Consider the following 19,421-nt stretch of genomic DNA (forward strand, 5'->3'; position numbering starts at 1 on the left):
ATTGGATGGCCTTTCAGCAGTCAGGCTTTGAAGCTGAAAGGCCATTCAATGCTAATCAAGCTGGCCAATTGCAACATTCACATCTGCCTCCAACAGATAAGAGATCTTTCTCCCACCCTGGACATTACACAGTTATATAAACCCCACTTGCCGAGTTTCCAACGAACCTCACGACCTCTGAGAATGCCTGCCATAGATGTTGGCGAAATGTCAGTAGAGAATGCTTCTAAAACATGGCCACACAGCCCAGAAAACTCACAGCAACCCACTGTACAGATGTTCTTCTTGCAGTATATGGGAAGGAAGAGGGTGTTATTAATTCTTTTGGATTCTTGAGCTGGACATTTTGTACATGGCAGAAGAAATAGAAATGATTGTATATGTTCCTGGCCTTAGACTAAAGTTATATATTCCCTCAGTGATAAATAGCTGACATATTACTCTTTCTGGCAGCTTACTGCTTGTCATGTTTTACACGTCTCCCTGTGATTTTGCAGATGTTCCGAACAAACTGTCAGACTGCTCCTGTCCGATCCGGAATTCTATCTGCCTTAATGGTTCATCCAGTTTTGTTGTATCTGGGACAAAAAAAAATTGTGATACTTTATACCTTCACACATTCTTTTTTGGAGTTTTTCTGTAATCTCTCCCATGGCACTGAAATCTTCTGCATAGAAAAGATGTTTTTCTGGAGGGTCAGAAGCAATTTCTCTCAGTTCTTCCTCAATTGCTTTTCCTATTCCAATGGCATACATAGTGATTCCTAAGAAAGAAATGGCATATTTTCATTATAAGCAACAATATGTTAGTAAGACACAGCATTGGCAATTGAAAATGACCCTACGATCTCATTTCACTGAATGTTGCCCATAGAATCAGGCTGCGAGACCTACCAATGGCTAGAGAATATATTAAATTCACAAAAATTCAATCCGCAAATATGAAAGGCTGATGGTATTGTTTTAATTTAATTAATAACCCCCACAACCAAAGGATTTCAAATGCAAACAAATCCATGTACAATGCTGTTCCATGCACTGGCTCACATAATATGCTTATGACTTGAACATCTGAATACAGCCATCATAGATCAATGCCAAGGCTGCATTTTAAAATCACATCAAAGCTAATTCCAGGATTTAGGATCTATCTATACATTATATGCATATACAAATAATTAAGATGTGTGTGAATACACCCTGCTGTTAGCTTTTTCATTCACCTTCCCACATCAAGCAGTGAGGTTATAGACTAGGATAGGAACACACTCCAGATACTGGTGGACTGCAAGTTTCATTTTCTCTCTCTCTCTCTCTCTAGATTATATTGGCCAGGGATGATAGGCACTGAAGTCCAACATGTGGAATATCATAGATTGCTCTCCCCTTGTTTAGCCTGAAAATCATAGTTAACCGGGACTGTGACGCAGCTGTCTGAATGTCAGCTGCATTAAGATCACTTCTGACCAAAAGGTCATGAGTTCGAAGCCAGCCCGGGTTGGAGTGAGCTTCTGACCAATTGTGTAGCTTGTTGCCGACCTTTGCAACCCAAAAGACAGTTGCGTCTGTCAAGTAGGAAAATTAGGTTCCACCTATGTGTGGGGAGGCTAATTTAACTAATTTACAAGGCCATAAAAAAGACGCCAGCAAAGCACTCCAGCAAAAGCTTGCAGGGAATGCAGAAGTACTTCATCAGTGTCGCAGATGGACGATGAAAGCGACAGCTCCCCTGGCGGCCAGAAAAGTTAAATAGCCTCTGACTGTTTGTCTATATCTGTTGTGTGTCTTTGGCATTGAATGTTTGCCATATATGTGTACATTGTAATCCACCCTGAGTCCCCTGCGGGGTGAGAAGGGCGGAATATAAATACTGTAAATAAATTAATAAACTGATACAGGGTGTCTTAGGTTATCTTTTCTTGAGGTGGAAAAAAGACAAATGGGGTGATGTTTGAGCAATCTGTATCTCTTCTCTGTTCAAATGGCTCCCCTCTGAGGCTGCTTTGCAACAAATACATTGGTTTACAACATCCATCTTTCTATGCATTATGTAGAAAAACTCTCAGAGATGCAAACATTCAGCTGGAAAATCTTCCAAAAGTGAATGATAAAAAACTGAATGATTATATCCGTACATAAACTGCTGTGTATCTTTAAGAAACACCAAACATTCGTTCTCTTGGATACTGTGTAAAGCAGAGTTTCTTAACCTGGGGATCGGGACCCCTGACAGGTCGTGAGGGGGTGTCAGAAGGGTTGCCAAAGACAATCTGAAAACACTATTTTCTGTTGGTCATGGGGGTTTTGTGTGGGAAGTTTGGTCCAATTTTATCATTGGTGGGGTTCAGAATCCTCTTTGATTGTAGGTGGACTATAAATCCCAGTAACTACAACTCCCAAATGTCAAGGTCTATTTTCCCCAAATTCCACCAATGTTCACATTTGGGCAGATTGAGTATTCGTGCCAAGTTTGGTCCAGAGCCATCATTGTTTGAGTTCTCAGTGCTCTCTGGATGTAGGTGAACTACAACTCCAAAACTTAAGGTCAATGTCCACCAAACCCTTCCAGTATTTTCTGTTGGTCATGGGAGTTGTGCATGCCAAGTCTGGTTCAGTTTCATCCTTGGTGGAGTTCAGCATGCTCTTTGATTGTATGTGAACTATAAATCCCAGCAACTACAAACTCCCAATTGATGAAATCAATTCGTCCCACAGACTCCACCAGTATTCAAATTTGGGCGTATCGGGTATTTGTGCCAAATTTGATCAGGTGAATGAAACTACATCCTGCATATCAGATATTTACATGACGATTCATAGCAGTAGCAAAAGGACAGTTCTAAAGTTGCAACAAAAATAATTTTATGGTTGGAGGCCACCGCAACATGAGGAACTGTATTAAGGGGTCACGGCATTAGGAAGGTAGAAAACCATTGGTAAAAGCAGTTTGATTTGCAATTTTCTATTTCTTTAGAATTCATATTAGTGTTACATATTTATTTTTTGTAGAATCTTGTATTAATGCAGGCTTTTTATGAAGTCAGAAACATCAGAGCCAATGTGTTAGATCATTTTTCCAGGTTTCTGTCATATTAGTATGTCCTCTTGGGAATATTTGATTCATCAAGTATGCTTTGTTCATTTCATTTAATTAATTATATCGAGTACCCCATAGTACAGCTGTAGAAAAGAAGCATTCCTAGAGTAATTTATTACTAAACAGATCTTCAAATATACGGAAAGACAGCTGCTGCCGTCAGTGAAAACCCTGGGGAAGGGTGAACTCATTCAGCAATAACGGCTTGTCCAATACCTTTTGCCATTTGGTTTCTATTCCAGAAAAATATACTATTACATCTTTCATGCTGTATTAGCCAGGACCAGAAACATTTCACATTTCTTCCCAAGGACTTGCTTTAATTTTATGAATGAATTATCAATGCTGGGGTCCGTTCTTTGTGAGACATCAAAATCCCTTTTGAAAACTTATGCTCAACATAACTCCACTGGCTGTTCTGAGGCTATGCAATCTCCTAAGACTCATTTTGATAGAATCATTGGCAATGGGGAAAGTACATAGCAGCAGGAATCAGATTTAATTAACGTGCTCAATATACGTCTTTGGATATATATTGAGACCTGGAGAACAGACATTTTCTCAGCCACAGAGGAGAACTCGCAAAACTTAGTTCCCAACAATCCATAAATGTGGTGAGGCATAGACATCCCAGATAAAGCCCCAGAAATTATGTAATTCATCAGTCTCTGGAAGATTCCCAGAATGAAAGTCAAGAATAGGCATATACAGGCAGTCCCCGAGTTACAACATCCAACTTACAAATGACTCATAGGTCACTTCTACACTGCCATTAGGGTTGGGCCCAAATTAGTTTGAATGAAAATGATTTGTAATATTTGGTGGTCCGTTTCATATAATCTCAAAAAATGACCCCATTTTTGATGAGCTTCTCCCCCACAAACAATCTGCTTCATCTCTATCTCACCCCGAGTTTTTAGCTTTTAGTATTTTATCCTGTACATGCGGCCTGCTCATTGTCACTGCGATTGTGAAGGATTTTATTGTAATTTTATATTGCTTACTGTATTTTTATGTTTTATGTATTTTATTATGCTGTTGTTTTGTGTTTTTATTTTATTTTATTGTATTGCGTTGTTGGGCTTGGCCTCATGTAAGCCAAGCCCAACAACGCAATACAATGGTGGGGAGATGGTGGCAGGGTATAAATAAAGATGATGATGATGATGATGATGATGATGATGATGATGATGATTATAGGAGGGAACTGAAAAGCTTGGCAGAACGGATCAAGAGAGCCGGATTTTATCGGCTACTGGAGAGGATAGAGTTAAGTCTGCAATATACCTGAAGCAGGGGTCTGGAGAAGATTTTTTTTCATGTCAGGAGTGACTTGAGAAAATGCAAGTTGCTTCTGGTGTGAGAGAATTGGCTGTCTGCAAGGACGTTGCCCAGGGGACATCTGGATGTTTGATGTTTTACCATCATGTTGACACAGGGCACATGGGAGGCTTCTCTCATGTCCCCGGATGGGAAGCTGGAGCTGAGATGGGAGCTCACTGTGCTCCTCAGATTTGAACCGCCAACCTGTTGGTCAGCAGTCCTGCCGGCACAAGGGTTTAACCCATCGCGTCACTTTGAGAGGATGGGATTACTGCAATGTCTTTTTCTCCCTCCCTGGCAGCACTAGTGTCTGTCCATTTCTTTTTGGAAAGTATTCTAGGCTCCTTCTCTAGAGATGGCCCTGCTGGGAATTTGCTTTCTCAGCAGCACTTGAATGGGGCAGGCATTGAAGAGTCTCTGATTTCCTCTAGGAGCATGATGGGGAGTTGAAGTTTTCTCTCTCTCTGTTTCTCAGCCAATAAAAAATCAGTAGATTAGTGAATTGTTTTGGAACTTGGCAGGCCTGCAGTTATAAATGGGATCTAAAACTAAGGTAGGTTTCATGCAGATAGGCCTTAATATGACTGAGGATTGAGGCTTTAAAGTTTCCCATTGTAGCCAATGGGACAAATCTTTGCCAAATGAAAACAGCAACACCCCTCCTATTTCGAGTAACTTCCTGGTAAACAGAATGAGGGGTTAGATGAAAATGGACCCTGAAATGGCATGCTTTTTGACCAAACTGCACACCTCTAACTGCCATATAATCCAGATTATCAAATAATCCACATTATCTATTTGAACTGGATTATAGGAGTCTACATTGCCATATATTTCAGTTCAAAGCAGATAATCTGGATTTTACATGGCAGTGTAGAAGGGGCCATAGTTAAGAACAGGGCAAGACAACAGGAAGTGAGAGAAATCTATGCCTCGGAAGGAAAATTCATTCCTGGAAGTGTTTTCAGGGGGAAAGGGTGTCTCCTCCTGTTCTCATTCCTTCTCAGAGTCAACTTTTGTTCTTTGAACTTAGTTTGCACCAATGGAAGTATGTTGAGGATAAAGGGAGAAAGTGGAAGGAAGAGAAAGTTGCAGGAAACGTGAGATGAGACGTGATTAGTAGAGAGTCCCAACCAAATTGGCACAGTTGGAGGGTATGCACCCGGCCTTTAGAAACTTTTAGTGCAAATGCACAAAGAATAAATCAGATATACAAATTGGCATTCAGGATTTTAGCAAGTGCCCTTACAATTTGTAATTCTAGGTACATTTTCATCATACCATGTTGCTTTGCTTTTGCAGCCCATTCGGAGACGTCATCTTGGGCCCGTCCGTCTGTGAACACAATGCACACCCTGGGCACCTTGGCCGATGAGCGCCGGGCTCCCTCTGCTTCAGTAAAACTCCTCTCAGTCATTTGCTTCAGGGCAAGTCCGGTCATGGAGCCTTTCCCCATATATTTCATTTGGGACACTGCTTTCTTCATATCTTGGGCTGTGCTGAATTGTTTCAGTGTAAATTCTGTGCGGACCTGCGTGGAATATTGCAGCAAACCAATTCTTGCAGCTTTGGGTGATATGGTAAGAGAGTCCAAGATTCCCAACACAAATTCCTTGACAATCTCAAAATTATTCACACCCAGACTTTTTGATCCATCTATCACAAATACCAGATCAACTGGGCCTTCAGTGCATCCTGTTAAAATAAAAGGGAGAAAAGGAAGAACTAGTGAAAGAAACAAGATCAAGAGCAGGTTGAAATTGTCTCTTTGTGCAATTTAGAGACTTCTCATTCTCTTCTGAATATTCTGTACCAAGAGTAAATGAAAAGAAGGAAAGGATATCCAAATTGAGCTACGCAGAAACATGGGAAACAGATTATGAAAAAAGATTGTGAAATATGGGATATGTGTGTTTTGAAAAATATGTCTGTAAGGATTAAAGATTGTATCTAACACCTGACAGATTAAACCAGATAGACAAGAAATATTCACATTAGTGTTGAAGAGGATGTCAATTTTTGGAAAATTATATTTAAAGAGATAAGGGGGGGGGGGGATAACACAATTTCAGAGAATGAGCACACCAGAAATAGCTTTACTGTTGATATATGGTAATATTAAAATACCACAATAAATTAAAGAGTTAATCTCCAATTTACTAATGGCAGAGAGGCTGATAATAGCTAAGAAATGGAAAGAAAGGCATGATTTTCAAATAGAAGATTGGTACAAAGAAGTATGGAATATAGTGAGAAATGATAAATTGACATGCGGTATTAAGACTAAAAGAAGGAATTTGGAAATTAATTGATTTTTGGAAAATATGGAGGAAGTTTATGGAATATGTGTTTGCTGAAGGGCAAGGGAGCAAACCTGCAGTGGAAACAATGATGTTTTGGAAATAATATATAGTTGGATCCAGGGGAAGGTAGCACCCATATTTATTTATTTTGAGGAGTTTATTTTGTGGATAATATGTTAAAACTGGTAAAAATGTTGAAGCTCAACTCAACAGTGTGAAAACATAATAGAAGTTCTGTTATTGTCATTTTTTGGTTATATAGGCCAGGCTGTAATCACCAGCAGCAATAGATCACTGCTGACTGGAAGGTGGCAAGTTCAAAGCCCAAGTCGGATTGAGCACCCAACTGTTAAGCCTGGCTTACTGTCCACCTAAGCAGTTTGAAAACAGCTGAGCTGTGAGTAGAGAAATTAGGGATGGCTTAAAGCTGGAAGATATTTTACGACACCATAAAAATGCCAGTGATCAGAGCAAGGAGGAAATACAATAAAAAATGACTCGGTGTCATAGTGGATGAAATGACACCTGTGGCCAGAATAAAGAATAACCTCCAGACGCTGAAGCTGAAATGCCAAAATACCTCTATCCATCTGTCTATATGTCTAAAAATGGCATTGAATGTTTGTCATGTATATGTGCATTGTGATCCGCTCTGAGTCCCCTTTGGGATGAGAAGGGCGGAATACAAATACTGTAAATAAATAAATAATACATTTTTTTAAAATCTATCTATCTAGAAATGAGGCAAGCTTTCATTTATAACTAAAACATTGAAAGAGTGGGGACATTATAATGAAGCACAGACACATTAAATTAAAAGAATATGTATTGGGTGAGGTGCTGCAGTGAGAAAAGTTGACTACAGTTTCATTGTAAACATATTACAGACACATTTGGTCTTATACAAGACTCTCATATTAATTTGACACAAGTATGGTATTGGTCCCTGGCTCATTGGGAAGCGGGGGAATTGCTGGCCCTCCACATCAGACCACTTGTAAAACACTGAGATTGAGAATTATAGTAGACATTCTCCAATCTGTTAAAGGTCCCATGTGCCTTGTGGTTGCTTCTCTGTTTGTTTGCTTGCTTGTTTGTTTTATGTGCTCAAAAACACATTTCCCACAGCTGCAGTATAAAGTGGTATGGGAAAGTGACTGTGTAATCTTGCTGAATGTGTTGTGCAGCTATAAAACATTATCTGTTCCTAGCTTCCCCGAATGCCACTAGTGGACTGAGGTTTCAAACACTGATGGCTTTTTGGTTATTATACATAGTAACAAAGGATGGAAGATAATATCTACTACAAACACACTGCAGGTACAGATAATTAATGGAGGACCTAAAGATGTCAGTGCATGCACTGTTACCCCAAGGTGAGACTTCTCTAATGTGCTGTGCATTGGATTATCTTTGTATCAATTTTTGAAATTTCAATTATTCCAAAAAATCACAACTAATGAACATCTAGGATCATATCATGCCAATACTAAAATCACTCCACCTTTTCATTGTATTTTATTGAGTTGAGATCATAAAGTACTTTTGTATGTTGGGTCCATTCATCTTTGAAATCAAAAGACATTTAAAAAGAAAGGAAGGCTGTCTTACTTCTGCACGTTTTCCCATTTTCTTCCAGTATGAATCCCTCATGGCATTTGCAGAGGTATGAATAATTATTATTTATGCAAACATGTTCACAACCATGTTCAATGTACTTGCAAGCATCTTTGCCTGGAAACAAAATAAAGACCTTCACTGATGCATATCAAAATATTTTCCCATATGTTTAAAAAGTGTGAAGTAGTCTGCGTAGGTGTTTTAAGTCTTTTAATCTTGCAAAGAAGATGATAAGGATGAAGGAAAGAAGAAAACCAGCCTGGGTCTGCCTCCTTCCTAAGGCTTTGCTAAACTTCCTAATCCTACTGGGTCTTCTAATCAACCACAAGCACATGTGTTAAAGAGAATGATGCCTTGAACCAGACGAAACAACCACCAGAATAGGAATCGCCAAAGGCTTTCATGGTTGGAATCACTGGGTTGTTATGAGATTTCTGGGCTGTATGGCCATGTTCCAGGAGCATTCTCTCCTGACATTTCACCTACATCTATGGCAGGCATCCTCGGAGGTTGTGAGTTCTGTTGGAAACTAGGAAAATGGGGTTTATATATCAATAGAATGCCCAGGGTGGGAGAAAGAACTCTTGTCTGTTGGAGGTAGGTGTGAATGTTGCAATTTGCCACCTTAATTAGCATTTAGTGGTCTAGCAGTTTCAAAGTCTGGCTTCTTACTGCCTGGGGAAGTCCTTTGTTGGGAGGTAATTAGCAAGAAACAATCGGGGCCAGCTAATTTCTCCAAATCATGCTCCTTTAGCTACTGTGGCAGGGAGGGAAAAGAAGTGATGGGGCAAAAGCTTGAGAAAGTTACTTTTTTGATTTAAAAACCTAGAATGCACGAGTGGAGCATGATCAGTGGCAAAAGATAGAAGGAAAGAAAACACTTCCAAGTTATGAACTGGGCTGCAAGCAATCAGTAAACCTGTCGAATCTCTAGGCAATTCCCATCCTTGAGCACAGAGGTAAGGATTGTGTTATCCTCCAGATGTGGTTGGATTCTACAGAACCCTAACTAGCACAGCCAATGAATTGCTGGGAGTTGTAGTTCAACCAGAGCTGAAGGTCCACACAATTCCCACTCCTGCTCAAAGCTTTCCTGGAAGAGTGATGGTGAGGAGAAAAGGCTTGGAAAAGCTTTGCAATCATATTGACATCATGTTTTGTATCTCTGTGTGTGATTTGCCTTTGTATCTCTGTGTGTGGTTTGCCTTTGTATCTCTGTGTGTGATTTCCGAATGACAAATGCCTTTGGAAGTCAGGTGCTTGAAAGATCAGTGAATTTCTGCTAGGACAGGAAGAGTTACAGAAGGAAATGAAAAAGATAATTGCTTCTGTATGTATGAATTTACTTATCCCATTCACTATTGGAATAGATGCTTTCAAGTTCCTCTTCTGGTGTATGTTAGAGAAAAGAAGAGAGCTTATGCTTGTGTGTGCTTGAGTTGCAGGATTGAGAGGTTTGTTTTGCATTAAACAATGGTTTAACATTCCAGTCTATCTGAACCAGGTTCACATCCACTAGGGAAGGATGAAGTGGGATTAAAATGACTTACTTCTACATGTTTTCCTGTCTTGTTGCAATACAAATCCCTCGTGGCATTGACAGGTATAGGAGTCTCCAGTATTAACACAGATGTGTTCACATCCATGATTAGTGGACTTGCAGACATCTCGATCTGAATGTAACAAGGAATTTTCTCATTGAAACATTTTGTGCAGATGCAACAGGTTTACAAGAGCTATTTTCTAATGAAGACAAAGTTGCTTACTTCTGCAAGTTTTCCCATCACCTCGTAATATAAATCCTTCATAGCATGTGCAGGTATACGAATCTTCAACATTAACACAAACATGCTCACAACCATGATGTGTGGACTTGCAGATATCTTGATCTGCGTATAATCAAGAGTTATCTATTAAAAACATTTCTACAGATGCAACAAATCACAAAGTATTTTCGAATGCAAATCCAGCTGCTTACTTCTGCATGTCTTCCCATCACCCTTTAATATAAATCCCTCGTGACATTTGCAGGTATATGAATCTTCAATATTAACGCAGAGTTGGTCACATCCATGATTTATGGACTTGCAGACATCTTGATCTGAATATATCAAAGAGTTTCATTTATAAATTTGTTTTATGCAACAGGTCACAGCAATGACTTTCTAATGAAGATCAAGCTGCTTACTTCTGCAGGTCTTCCCATCATCCTTTAATATATATCCTTCGTGGCACTTGCAGATATAGGAGTAATCATCATTGACACACAAGTGCTCACAGCCATGAGCTACGGAGTTGCAGAGGTCTTTACCTACAGATAATTTCAATAATTCATACAGTTTGTTGGGTGACAGTAACACAGAAAGAACAGAGACGAATATGAGAAAGAGTAAATAAAATCCAAACCATATTCAGACTTAATACAGTTGTCAAAATGAATCTACATGATAAATAACAGAGCACTATTCAGTGTGCAATTTCTGCAGATTACTTTTCAAAGTACAGAAGATGTATAAACCATTTCATTTCCCAAAATTGTTCACAGTTCATCGTCATAGTTTTTGTTTTTGTCAGGATGAAGAATGGTCAACTAAAGGTCCACCAGCTAGAAGCATCCATCTCTCAACTTGGTTTCATTGCATTTCTCAGCATTCCACAGGTTTTGTTCTAATATCGAGGGCTGGGAATATGCACACACTTTTAGAACCAGTGTTAAACAAGTCAAAGCAGAATCCATGGGCTAGTCAATGGATGGATAACATTTTAGTATTGGGGATTGAGTAAAAACCCACAGTTGTTAGCTGACCAAAAACAATGGGTGGTCAGGAGCACCTCTTTCCTTTCACTCCCCTTAATTCATTGGTTCCCAACCTGTGGTGTGTGGACCACCAGTGGTCTGAAATAACTAAAATATGGTCCGTGGCCTCACCATTATTACATTGTTGCAATAAGAGCAACTGGTTTTCTGAAACTTTCTGATAGTGCCCAGGCTTATTAAACATGGTTACTAGATGTTATGTATCGGAAACTAGAGCTGATGTGGTCTATCCAATGCAGTTTTCTGAATCAGCACTCCAAATAGCCAAACTGAATCTAAAGTTGACCAAAAACTGATTCGAAACCCTTTTGGTGCTCATTTTAGAGAGTGGTCCCTGGTCAAAGTGGTTCCTGGTCAAAAAAGGATTGGGAATCACTGCTTTAATTCATTCATTGATACCTCTTCACTTTAATTCTCTATTTCATTTGCATGCCTGTCCACACAAATCTGTCCCTGCTCACCCCTGGAAACAATTATCTTGAGTGTGCCGGGATTGCTAGAGGGGTTGGAAAGTGAAGTTGATGACTCCTATCTCAGCAATCCCAATGAAGACCACTGTTTCCTGTTTGCTATTTTCCTATGGAAACTGTTGATCTTGGCTGTGTTAGACTCACTCTGGGAAAGGTGCAGGTTCTACTGACCATTTAATGTGGCTCCAACCCAACTGGAAATTGTGGCAGCCACAAAATACACTTCAATTCACTTTATTTCTTAATTAGTCGCTCTCCACCAAGGTGCTCCAACCGACTTACAATCTAAAATAGCATTTACACAACAGAAAAACATTCAACATAAAAACATTTAAAAGTGACTATTTGGCAAATTAGATCTGATTACTTAAATGCACAACCAAACAGCCAAATCTTGAGTGCCTTTACAAAAGGTCGCATTGCTCTAATGTATGGAGGCAATGAGTTCCACAGAATTGGAGCATAGGTTGAAAAAGCTCCATGCCTTGTAGCTTCCAGGTGTACCTCCCTAGGGCCCGGTATGTATAGGAGATTTTCCTGGGTGGATCGAGGTGACCACTGATGGAGAAAAGGAATGAGGCGGTCCCTAAGATATAAAGGTCCTTGGCCACCAATACATGCCACCAATGTGCACTGCAGTTCAGATTAAAGAGTATATACCACATTAAAGAAAGTTGCGGGAAAGTGCAAATTAAGCTGTTTTATTGCATTGCAGCATATCCCAGTGTATCCCAGGTTTCAGGGTGAAATCAGCTCTACAGAATGTGGGGCACATTTTAGACAGCAATCCTTCTTGAAACACATTATAGAATGGGAGATGCCGGAAAGTTCCCTATGGACATAGCTAACTAGCAGGCAGGTAACAGTCCCCTGAGAGGGCTAATGGGTTACCTCCTCTCCTAACTTTCTTTCTTCCCTTTTCCCACCTCCTAGGCCTCTTGAGTGCTGATGTGGATCTCTCCTGGAAATAGAGGAATAAAAAAAAACCCCACAGAGCAATTTGAGACCAGGTTCCATGGTAAATGTAATTACCTTTCTGGCCTTATACTGGTTCCAGTCAATCTAATAACCCATGCAATGAAACTAGTTCCTCCCAAATTGGTTGAAGCTGCATTATAGTCCCAGCATAAATGTGCCCGTAGTTCAACACTTCCCTCCACAGCAATGCTTTTGATGGTCCTAGGACTCACAGCATTGGATTCCAATTACAGGCAAGGGAATTCCACCTGAACATTAGGAAGAAGATCCTGATCACAAGAGCTGTTCAACAGTGAACTCAATGCCTTGTAGTGGAGGCTCCTTCTTTGGATGTTTTTGAACAGATGCTGGATGGCCATCTGTCAGGGGTGCTTTGATTGTGCTTTTCCTGAATGAGAGAAGGGGTTTGGAATGCATGGCCACGTGGTGTCTTTCAACTCTATGATTTTCCACCATATTGATAAAAACCAATCTATCTGGGCAGCATGGGCATGTGGTATGGGCTCTCTAGTGCTCTGTGGGCTACACTGAAAGTAGTCAATGGCAACAATAGCATGGGGGCTATAGTAAACAATGGGAAGCATCCATACGTACACAAAAAATGATATTGGGTGCATCTACACTTTAAAATTAAGGCAGTTTGCCACCACCTTAACTGCCATGGCTCAATGTTATGGAATCGTGACTGTTGTAGTTTGGGGAAACACTAGGACGCTTTGTTAGAGAAGGTCAAAGTCCTTGTAAAACTATAACTCCCATGATTCGCAAGCATTGAGCCATGGAAACTAAACTGGTGTTAATTGGTATTAACACTACAGTGGAGATTGTTTCTCCCACACATTGTTTCTCACACCACCTCTAAATGCCTATGTTTTCACCTAGTGATCAAGAGGAACAATTTGCATGGACCATGCTGCACCTTCACTTACAAACTCTGTTATCAGAATAGATAAAGATGAGATGAATGAGACTTCACGCCTGAACAACTGGGAGCAAAGTGCAGAAACGGGCTCTGAAACCAAAACCTTCAGAATGAATAATCTTACTTCCATGTTTTCTTACTTCTGCAGCTTTTCCCATCTTCCCTCAGGACAAATCCTTCATGACATTGGCAGACATAGGAATTGCCGTCATCACTGACACAAAGGTGTTCACAGCCATGTGCTACAGATTTGCAGACATCTCTATCTAGAAAAAGTCAATACATTTTTTTCCAGCACATCACATGAACAAAGGATTTAAATGATCATCTAGGTTTGGCTCCACTTTTTAACAGACTCTTACATTTGTCATCAGATTTCAGAATAGTACTTAAAGTCCCCCCGGGGGTGAGAAAGGCGGTATATAAATACTGTAAATACATAAATAAGTAATAAAATGCTAGTCAAATCTGCATACGTTGCCTTCCATGAAGCATTTTTAAAACTTATTTTTACTGAGGAAATGTTCTGTTTTACATAATGAGATATATAGCACTTTCCACCTAACAAACTAATTTATTCCAACTTATACATTTGCACTAAAATTCCATACAAAAAGTTTTTGAAAAAGAATTTTAAAAAATTGAGTTTATTTATTTATTTACCTACCTCACTTTTACCTTACCCTACTCAATTCAATGCTGCATATACATATGCATATCAATAAATAAAGAAATGCATTAAAATCCAAAACAATTAAAACATAAAACATTAAAACACCAATTAAAAGCATACAGTTTATGTTATATTCCAAGGCCAATCTGAGTTGTCATTATGATATTTTATAGTCTTATGGCACTGCTCCCATTTACTGACCAAATGCTTGGTCCCAGAGCCATGTTTTCAGTTTTTTTCCTGAAGGTCAGGAGTGAGGGGGCTGATCTAATTTCACTGTGGATGGAGTTCCATAGCCAAGGAGCCACCACTGAAAAGGTCCTGCCTCTTGTCTCCACCAATTGCACTTGTGAAAGGCAGCGGCAGCGGGGACGGGACGGGGACGACTGAAATCTTAGCCTCCAAGTAGATAACCGAGGGTGATACATTCTGGCAGGTAAGCTGGGCTGGAACCGTTTAGGGTTTTATAGGCTAAAGTCAGCACTTTAATTTGTGGTCAGTTAAAAAACTGGCAGCCAGTGGAGCTGACATAACAGTGGGATTGTATGCTCCCTATATGCCACTTTGATGAGCAGTCTGACTTTCGCCCATTGCACTACATGAAGCTTCCGAACAGTCTTCAAAGGCAACCCCATGCACAGCACGTTTTGATAGTCTATTTGGGATGTAACAAGAGCATGCACCACCGTGGCCACGTCTGACTTCCCAAGGTATGGCCACAATTGGTGCACAAGCTTTAATTGTGCAAAAGCTCCCCTGGCCACTGCAAAACCTGGGATTTTAGGCTCAATGATGAGTCCAGGATCACTCCCAAACTACGAACCTGTGTCTTCAGGGGGAATGTAACCCCATCCAGCACAGTCTGTAACCCTATACTCTGTTTGGCCTTTTGAATGACCAGGAGTACCTCTGTCTTGTCTGGATTCAATTTCAATTTGTTCACCCTCATCCAGACCAGTTCCTCTCCCCTCCTTCCCCAAGTTAAGTGCTGCATCATTATTCACTGTCCAACTTATCATATTACATATCAGATCTCTCTTTCTATCTTCTAATTTCATTTGTTTCTTATAATTATTCAACCCCCACAAATAACTTCATATTTCCTGTTTTATATAAATTATTTATTTATTTATTTATTTATTTATTAATGCGCTTGTATACCACTAATATCTCAGCCTAAATCGGCGACTCATTGCGGTTTACAACACTTAAAAAACAACAATATTCAGTTTAAAAGCATGGAAACACATATACAATACAAATTATTGTTATAAAAAGTTCCTAGTCATTTAAAAAGGTGTTCTATGAATTTCTCTTTTATCAAACCTGATAGTTTGTCATTTCTGGATTGCGTTTTTTTTAATTGATGGGGAAAGTGGTTACTGATAGTATTACTTAGTGTTTCCATTGTTCATTTATTTTACACAGTACACAAATCAACAAGATTTGAGAACAGCTAACTTACGTTTACATGTTTTCCCATCACTACGCAGCATGTATCCTTCAAAGCACTGGCAAGTATAGGATCTTTCTCTGTTCACGCACAAATGTTCACAGCCATGGTCACTCAGCAAACAATAGTCCACTCCTGGAGAAGGAAAAATGATATTATTATTCATTGTAGAACATGAGCCATGTATACGTTTTGACAAAGAAGGGAGCAAAGACCATACTGCTGTGAAATACAAGATATACAAAATCTAGATAAATCAAAACAAATGAACTGGGTTGTTGTAGGTTTTTCGGGCTATATGGCCATATTATAGAAACATTATCTCCTGATGTTTCGCCTGCATCTATGGCAAGCATCCTCAGAGTTTGTGAGGTCATTCTCACCTGACATGCTCTCACAACCGTTGAGGATGCTTGCCACAGATGCAGGTGAAACGTCAGGAGAGAATGCTTCTAGAACATGGCCATATAGCCCGAAAAACCTACAACAACCCAGTGATTCCAGCCACGAAAGCCTTCAACAATACATAAAACAAATGAAACTTAGCTATTGTTTTGGTCTGGGAAGATAGAAAGCAGCCAAGAAAAGTGAAACAATCAAATTTTATTCTCGAATTTGTGGGATGTATGGAAGATCCGTATCTGACTTGGGCTCTTTTGGGCTCCTATATGGTTCCGGCCCAGTGTATTTGTCCGAACGGATCTCCCTCTACGTCCCACCTCGAAGTTTAAGATCTTCTGGGGAGGCCCTGCTCTCGACCCCGCCACTCTCACAAGTGAGGTTGGCGGGGACGAGGAGCAGGGCCTTCTCAGTGGTGGCCCCCCGCCTGTGGAACTCACTCCCCGGGGAGATTAGATCGGCGACGTCCCTTCTGGCGTTTAGGAAAAAACTGAAGACCTGGGTGTGGGACCAAGCCTTTGGTCATTCTGACAATTAATTTAAGGATCTGACGATAAACATGGAATGGATATATGGACTCTAACCCTGATCATGAGATTGTTTTATTATTGTATGATGTATTGATGTTTTAATTTAATTGTTGAATTGCTTTGTATTTTATACTGTTTGTCAATGGATTTGGGCATCTAATTGTGCCTCCTCTGTAAGCCGCCCTGAGTCCCCTCCGGGGTGAGAAGGGCAGGGTATAAGTAAGTGAAATAAATAAATAAATAAATATGCTACACGGTTAGAGCACTGTCATTACACTTTAACTGACATTCTGGGATTTGCAGTTTAGAGCGACAATTGTGTCTTAGAGAACTCTAGTGCCTCACAAACCTACAAATCCCAGCTTCCTGAGGATATAGCCAACACATGGACAAACTTTGACCCTCCAGGTATTTTGGATTTCAACTCCCAGAATTCCTAACAGCCTCAGGCCCTTTCACTCTCAACCACTTAAGGAATTATGGGAGTTGAAGTCCAAAACACCTGCAGGGTGTCCAAGCCTGATATAGCCCCTGCCCTTAAAGTAAAATCATAGTGCTATAAATGTTTAATATGAAAGGGTTCGGCTCAGATGCTTATATATGTGGCGTGAAATCCTGGCACAGCATTGCATGCCAGCTGTCCTTTCGTGCCATTTAACCAATATAACCCTGAAGGCTCTTTTTAGCAGCTTAGCAGGAAACCTGAAGTCAAACAGCGCCTGTTTCTAAATAATGAATGAGACATCTTGGCACATAAAAAGAATATCCAGGAGGAATAATCATAAGATGAAGGCTTAATACACAGGAGCCTTGCGGTAAATGAATAATTTTAGAGCTCTTGATGGAAATCCCAAGTGTTGGCTGGAGGAAAATAAAACACCAGAATGAATAAACATTTTCTTTATTGCCCAGGAAATAACTCTTTCCATGAGTAGGTTGGTTTAACTATTTCAGTAAGTGAGTTGTGTTTTCTTTTATGGATTCCAACAGACACGCTGGCCTGGATTAGAACAGCAAGAAGTAAAAAGTGCTGCGTCTTATTTAAGCTATGTCATTAAATGTTCTGCTGGATCTTGAGAAATATGGCTATACAGCCCGGAAAACTCACAGCAACCCAGTGATTCTGGACATGAAAGCCTTCGACAACATCTTGAGAAATAATTATATGATTTGGGAAACTGCAGGGTTTATAAAATAAATGTGCCAGGGAATAGTACCATAGCTGTACCAATTGATTATGACTGCTTTCTTTCTTTGTGGAAACATAATAGTTGTGTCAGACTCTGGGGGATAGTGCTCATCTTCATTTCTAAGCCGAAGAGCCTGTGTTGTCCATACACACCTCCAAGGTCATGTGGCCAGCATGACTGCATGGAGCGCCATTAACTTCCTGCCAAGGCAGTACCTATTGATCTACTCACATTTGGATGTCTTTGTACTGCTAGGTTGGCAGAGGCTGGCTGTAACAGTGGGAGCTCACCCCATTCCCTGGATTCAAACCGCTTTCGGTCAGCAAGTTCAGCAGCTCAGCAGTTTAACCTGCTGCGCCACCGGGAGGCCCATTGTGGAAACATGTCAGCAGACTTTTGTTTGCAGACTAGCTCTGGTCCATGAACTAGTATTTTGAATGGCATTATCTTACAACTATCCCTTTTTTTAACCTACTCAATTGTATAGGCACCCTTGATCAAGAGACTTACGTGAACAAGTCTTGAGGTCCTCATTAATGACAAATCCTTCTGAACACTGACAAACATAGGACTCCCTAGTATTCAGGCACAGTTGTTCACATCCATGGTTGGATTCAGCACAGTGGTCGATTCCTGAATCATAATGTGTTTGAAAGAGAATAGAAAGCCCTTCAAGCATTAACATTCAAATTACAGAGAGTTTAATTAAGGAGCATCCCAATCCAGTTCTTAAAAGTCAGTAAGGACACAATCAATTAATGTTATTGTGAATTCTCATTTCATTTTAAGACCAAATTTTATATTTTACTGCCATCTGATTCCACTTTTAATAATCCTTCCTCATCACACTAATCTTTCTACATATTTGCCAAGTGATGATCACATCTCCATCTGATGAAGTGAACTCTTGTCCACTTCATCAGTTGTACGATATTAAATGTGTTGAGTATTTTAGCAATTACTATTATTTGTGTATGTTTTGTTGCTGAAATGTACTAACATGATGCATTATCTGGTTAGCAAGGACAATGATACTGCTGAGAGTGTGGTGGAGGCTCCTTCTTTGGAAGCTTTTAAACAGAGGCTGGATGGCCATCTGTCAGGGGTGATTTGAATGCAACATTCCTGCTTCTTGGCAGGGGGTTGGACTGGATGGCCCATGAGGTCTCTTCCAACTCTTTGATTCTATGATTCTATGAGAGCTGGGCCTGAGATATCCTACTTCATGATTGTTTAAGTCAGTGTTTCTGAACCTTCCCAATACTACAATAATACAATCCTTTAGGGCTGGGCGGTTTTGTTTCGTTAATTTGTAATTCGTTAAAAATTCGTTATTTTTTTTATAACGAAGCGATAATGAACCATTCTGGAGCAACTTAAAAACGAACGGTTTGAGGTCGTTTCGTTATTATTTCCGCATGTCTGGGGCAAGTTTTATAGTTGTTTTTTGTTTAATTAGTGAAAAAAAATTATAATATCACACCAACAGTCAACAACAGAGGGAGAGGGAAGCTTCAGCAGTTCCCCCTGTCCCATTTGGAGGTTTTTTAGCGTATTGCGCGGTCGCGTCCGCCATTAACGAATCCATTCGTTATTGTTTTGTATTTGTTTCGTTAATGTTTCATAATTTTTTTAACATTTACGAA

The 19,421-nt window shown here is 40.0% G+C and overlaps 1 protein-coding gene across 1 annotated transcript in view; it reads right to left on the reverse strand.

The window, feature by feature from the left end:
* The window catches only part of MATN2 (matrilin 2), an 81,773-nt gene that overhangs the window by 8,766 nt on the left and 53,586 nt on the right, over window positions 1-19,421 (reverse strand). The window contains exons 9-18 of the mRNA XM_067467342.1: window positions 18,286-18,408; window positions 15,669-15,791; window positions 13,671-13,796; window positions 10,531-10,653; window positions 10,321-10,443; window positions 10,109-10,231; window positions 9,893-10,015; window positions 8,334-8,456; window positions 5,701-6,114; window positions 611-763 (exon numbers count right to left, since the gene is read on the reverse strand). Of these exons, the coding sequence (XP_067323443.1) occupies window positions 611-763; window positions 5,701-6,114; window positions 8,334-8,456; window positions 9,893-10,015; window positions 10,109-10,231; window positions 10,321-10,443; window positions 10,531-10,653; window positions 13,671-13,796; window positions 15,669-15,791; window positions 18,286-18,408 (1,554 nt within the window). The remainder of the gene's footprint in view (window positions 1-610; window positions 764-5,700; window positions 6,115-8,333; window positions 8,457-9,892; window positions 10,016-10,108; window positions 10,232-10,320; window positions 10,444-10,530; window positions 10,654-13,670; window positions 13,797-15,668; window positions 15,792-18,285; window positions 18,409-19,421) is intronic.

The sequence above is a fragment of the Anolis sagrei genome, chromosome 4, assembly GCF_037176765.1.
Source record: "Anolis sagrei isolate rAnoSag1 chromosome 4, rAnoSag1.mat, whole genome shotgun sequence".
NCBI lineage: Eukaryota > Metazoa > Chordata > Lepidosauria > Squamata > Dactyloidae > Anolis > Anolis sagrei.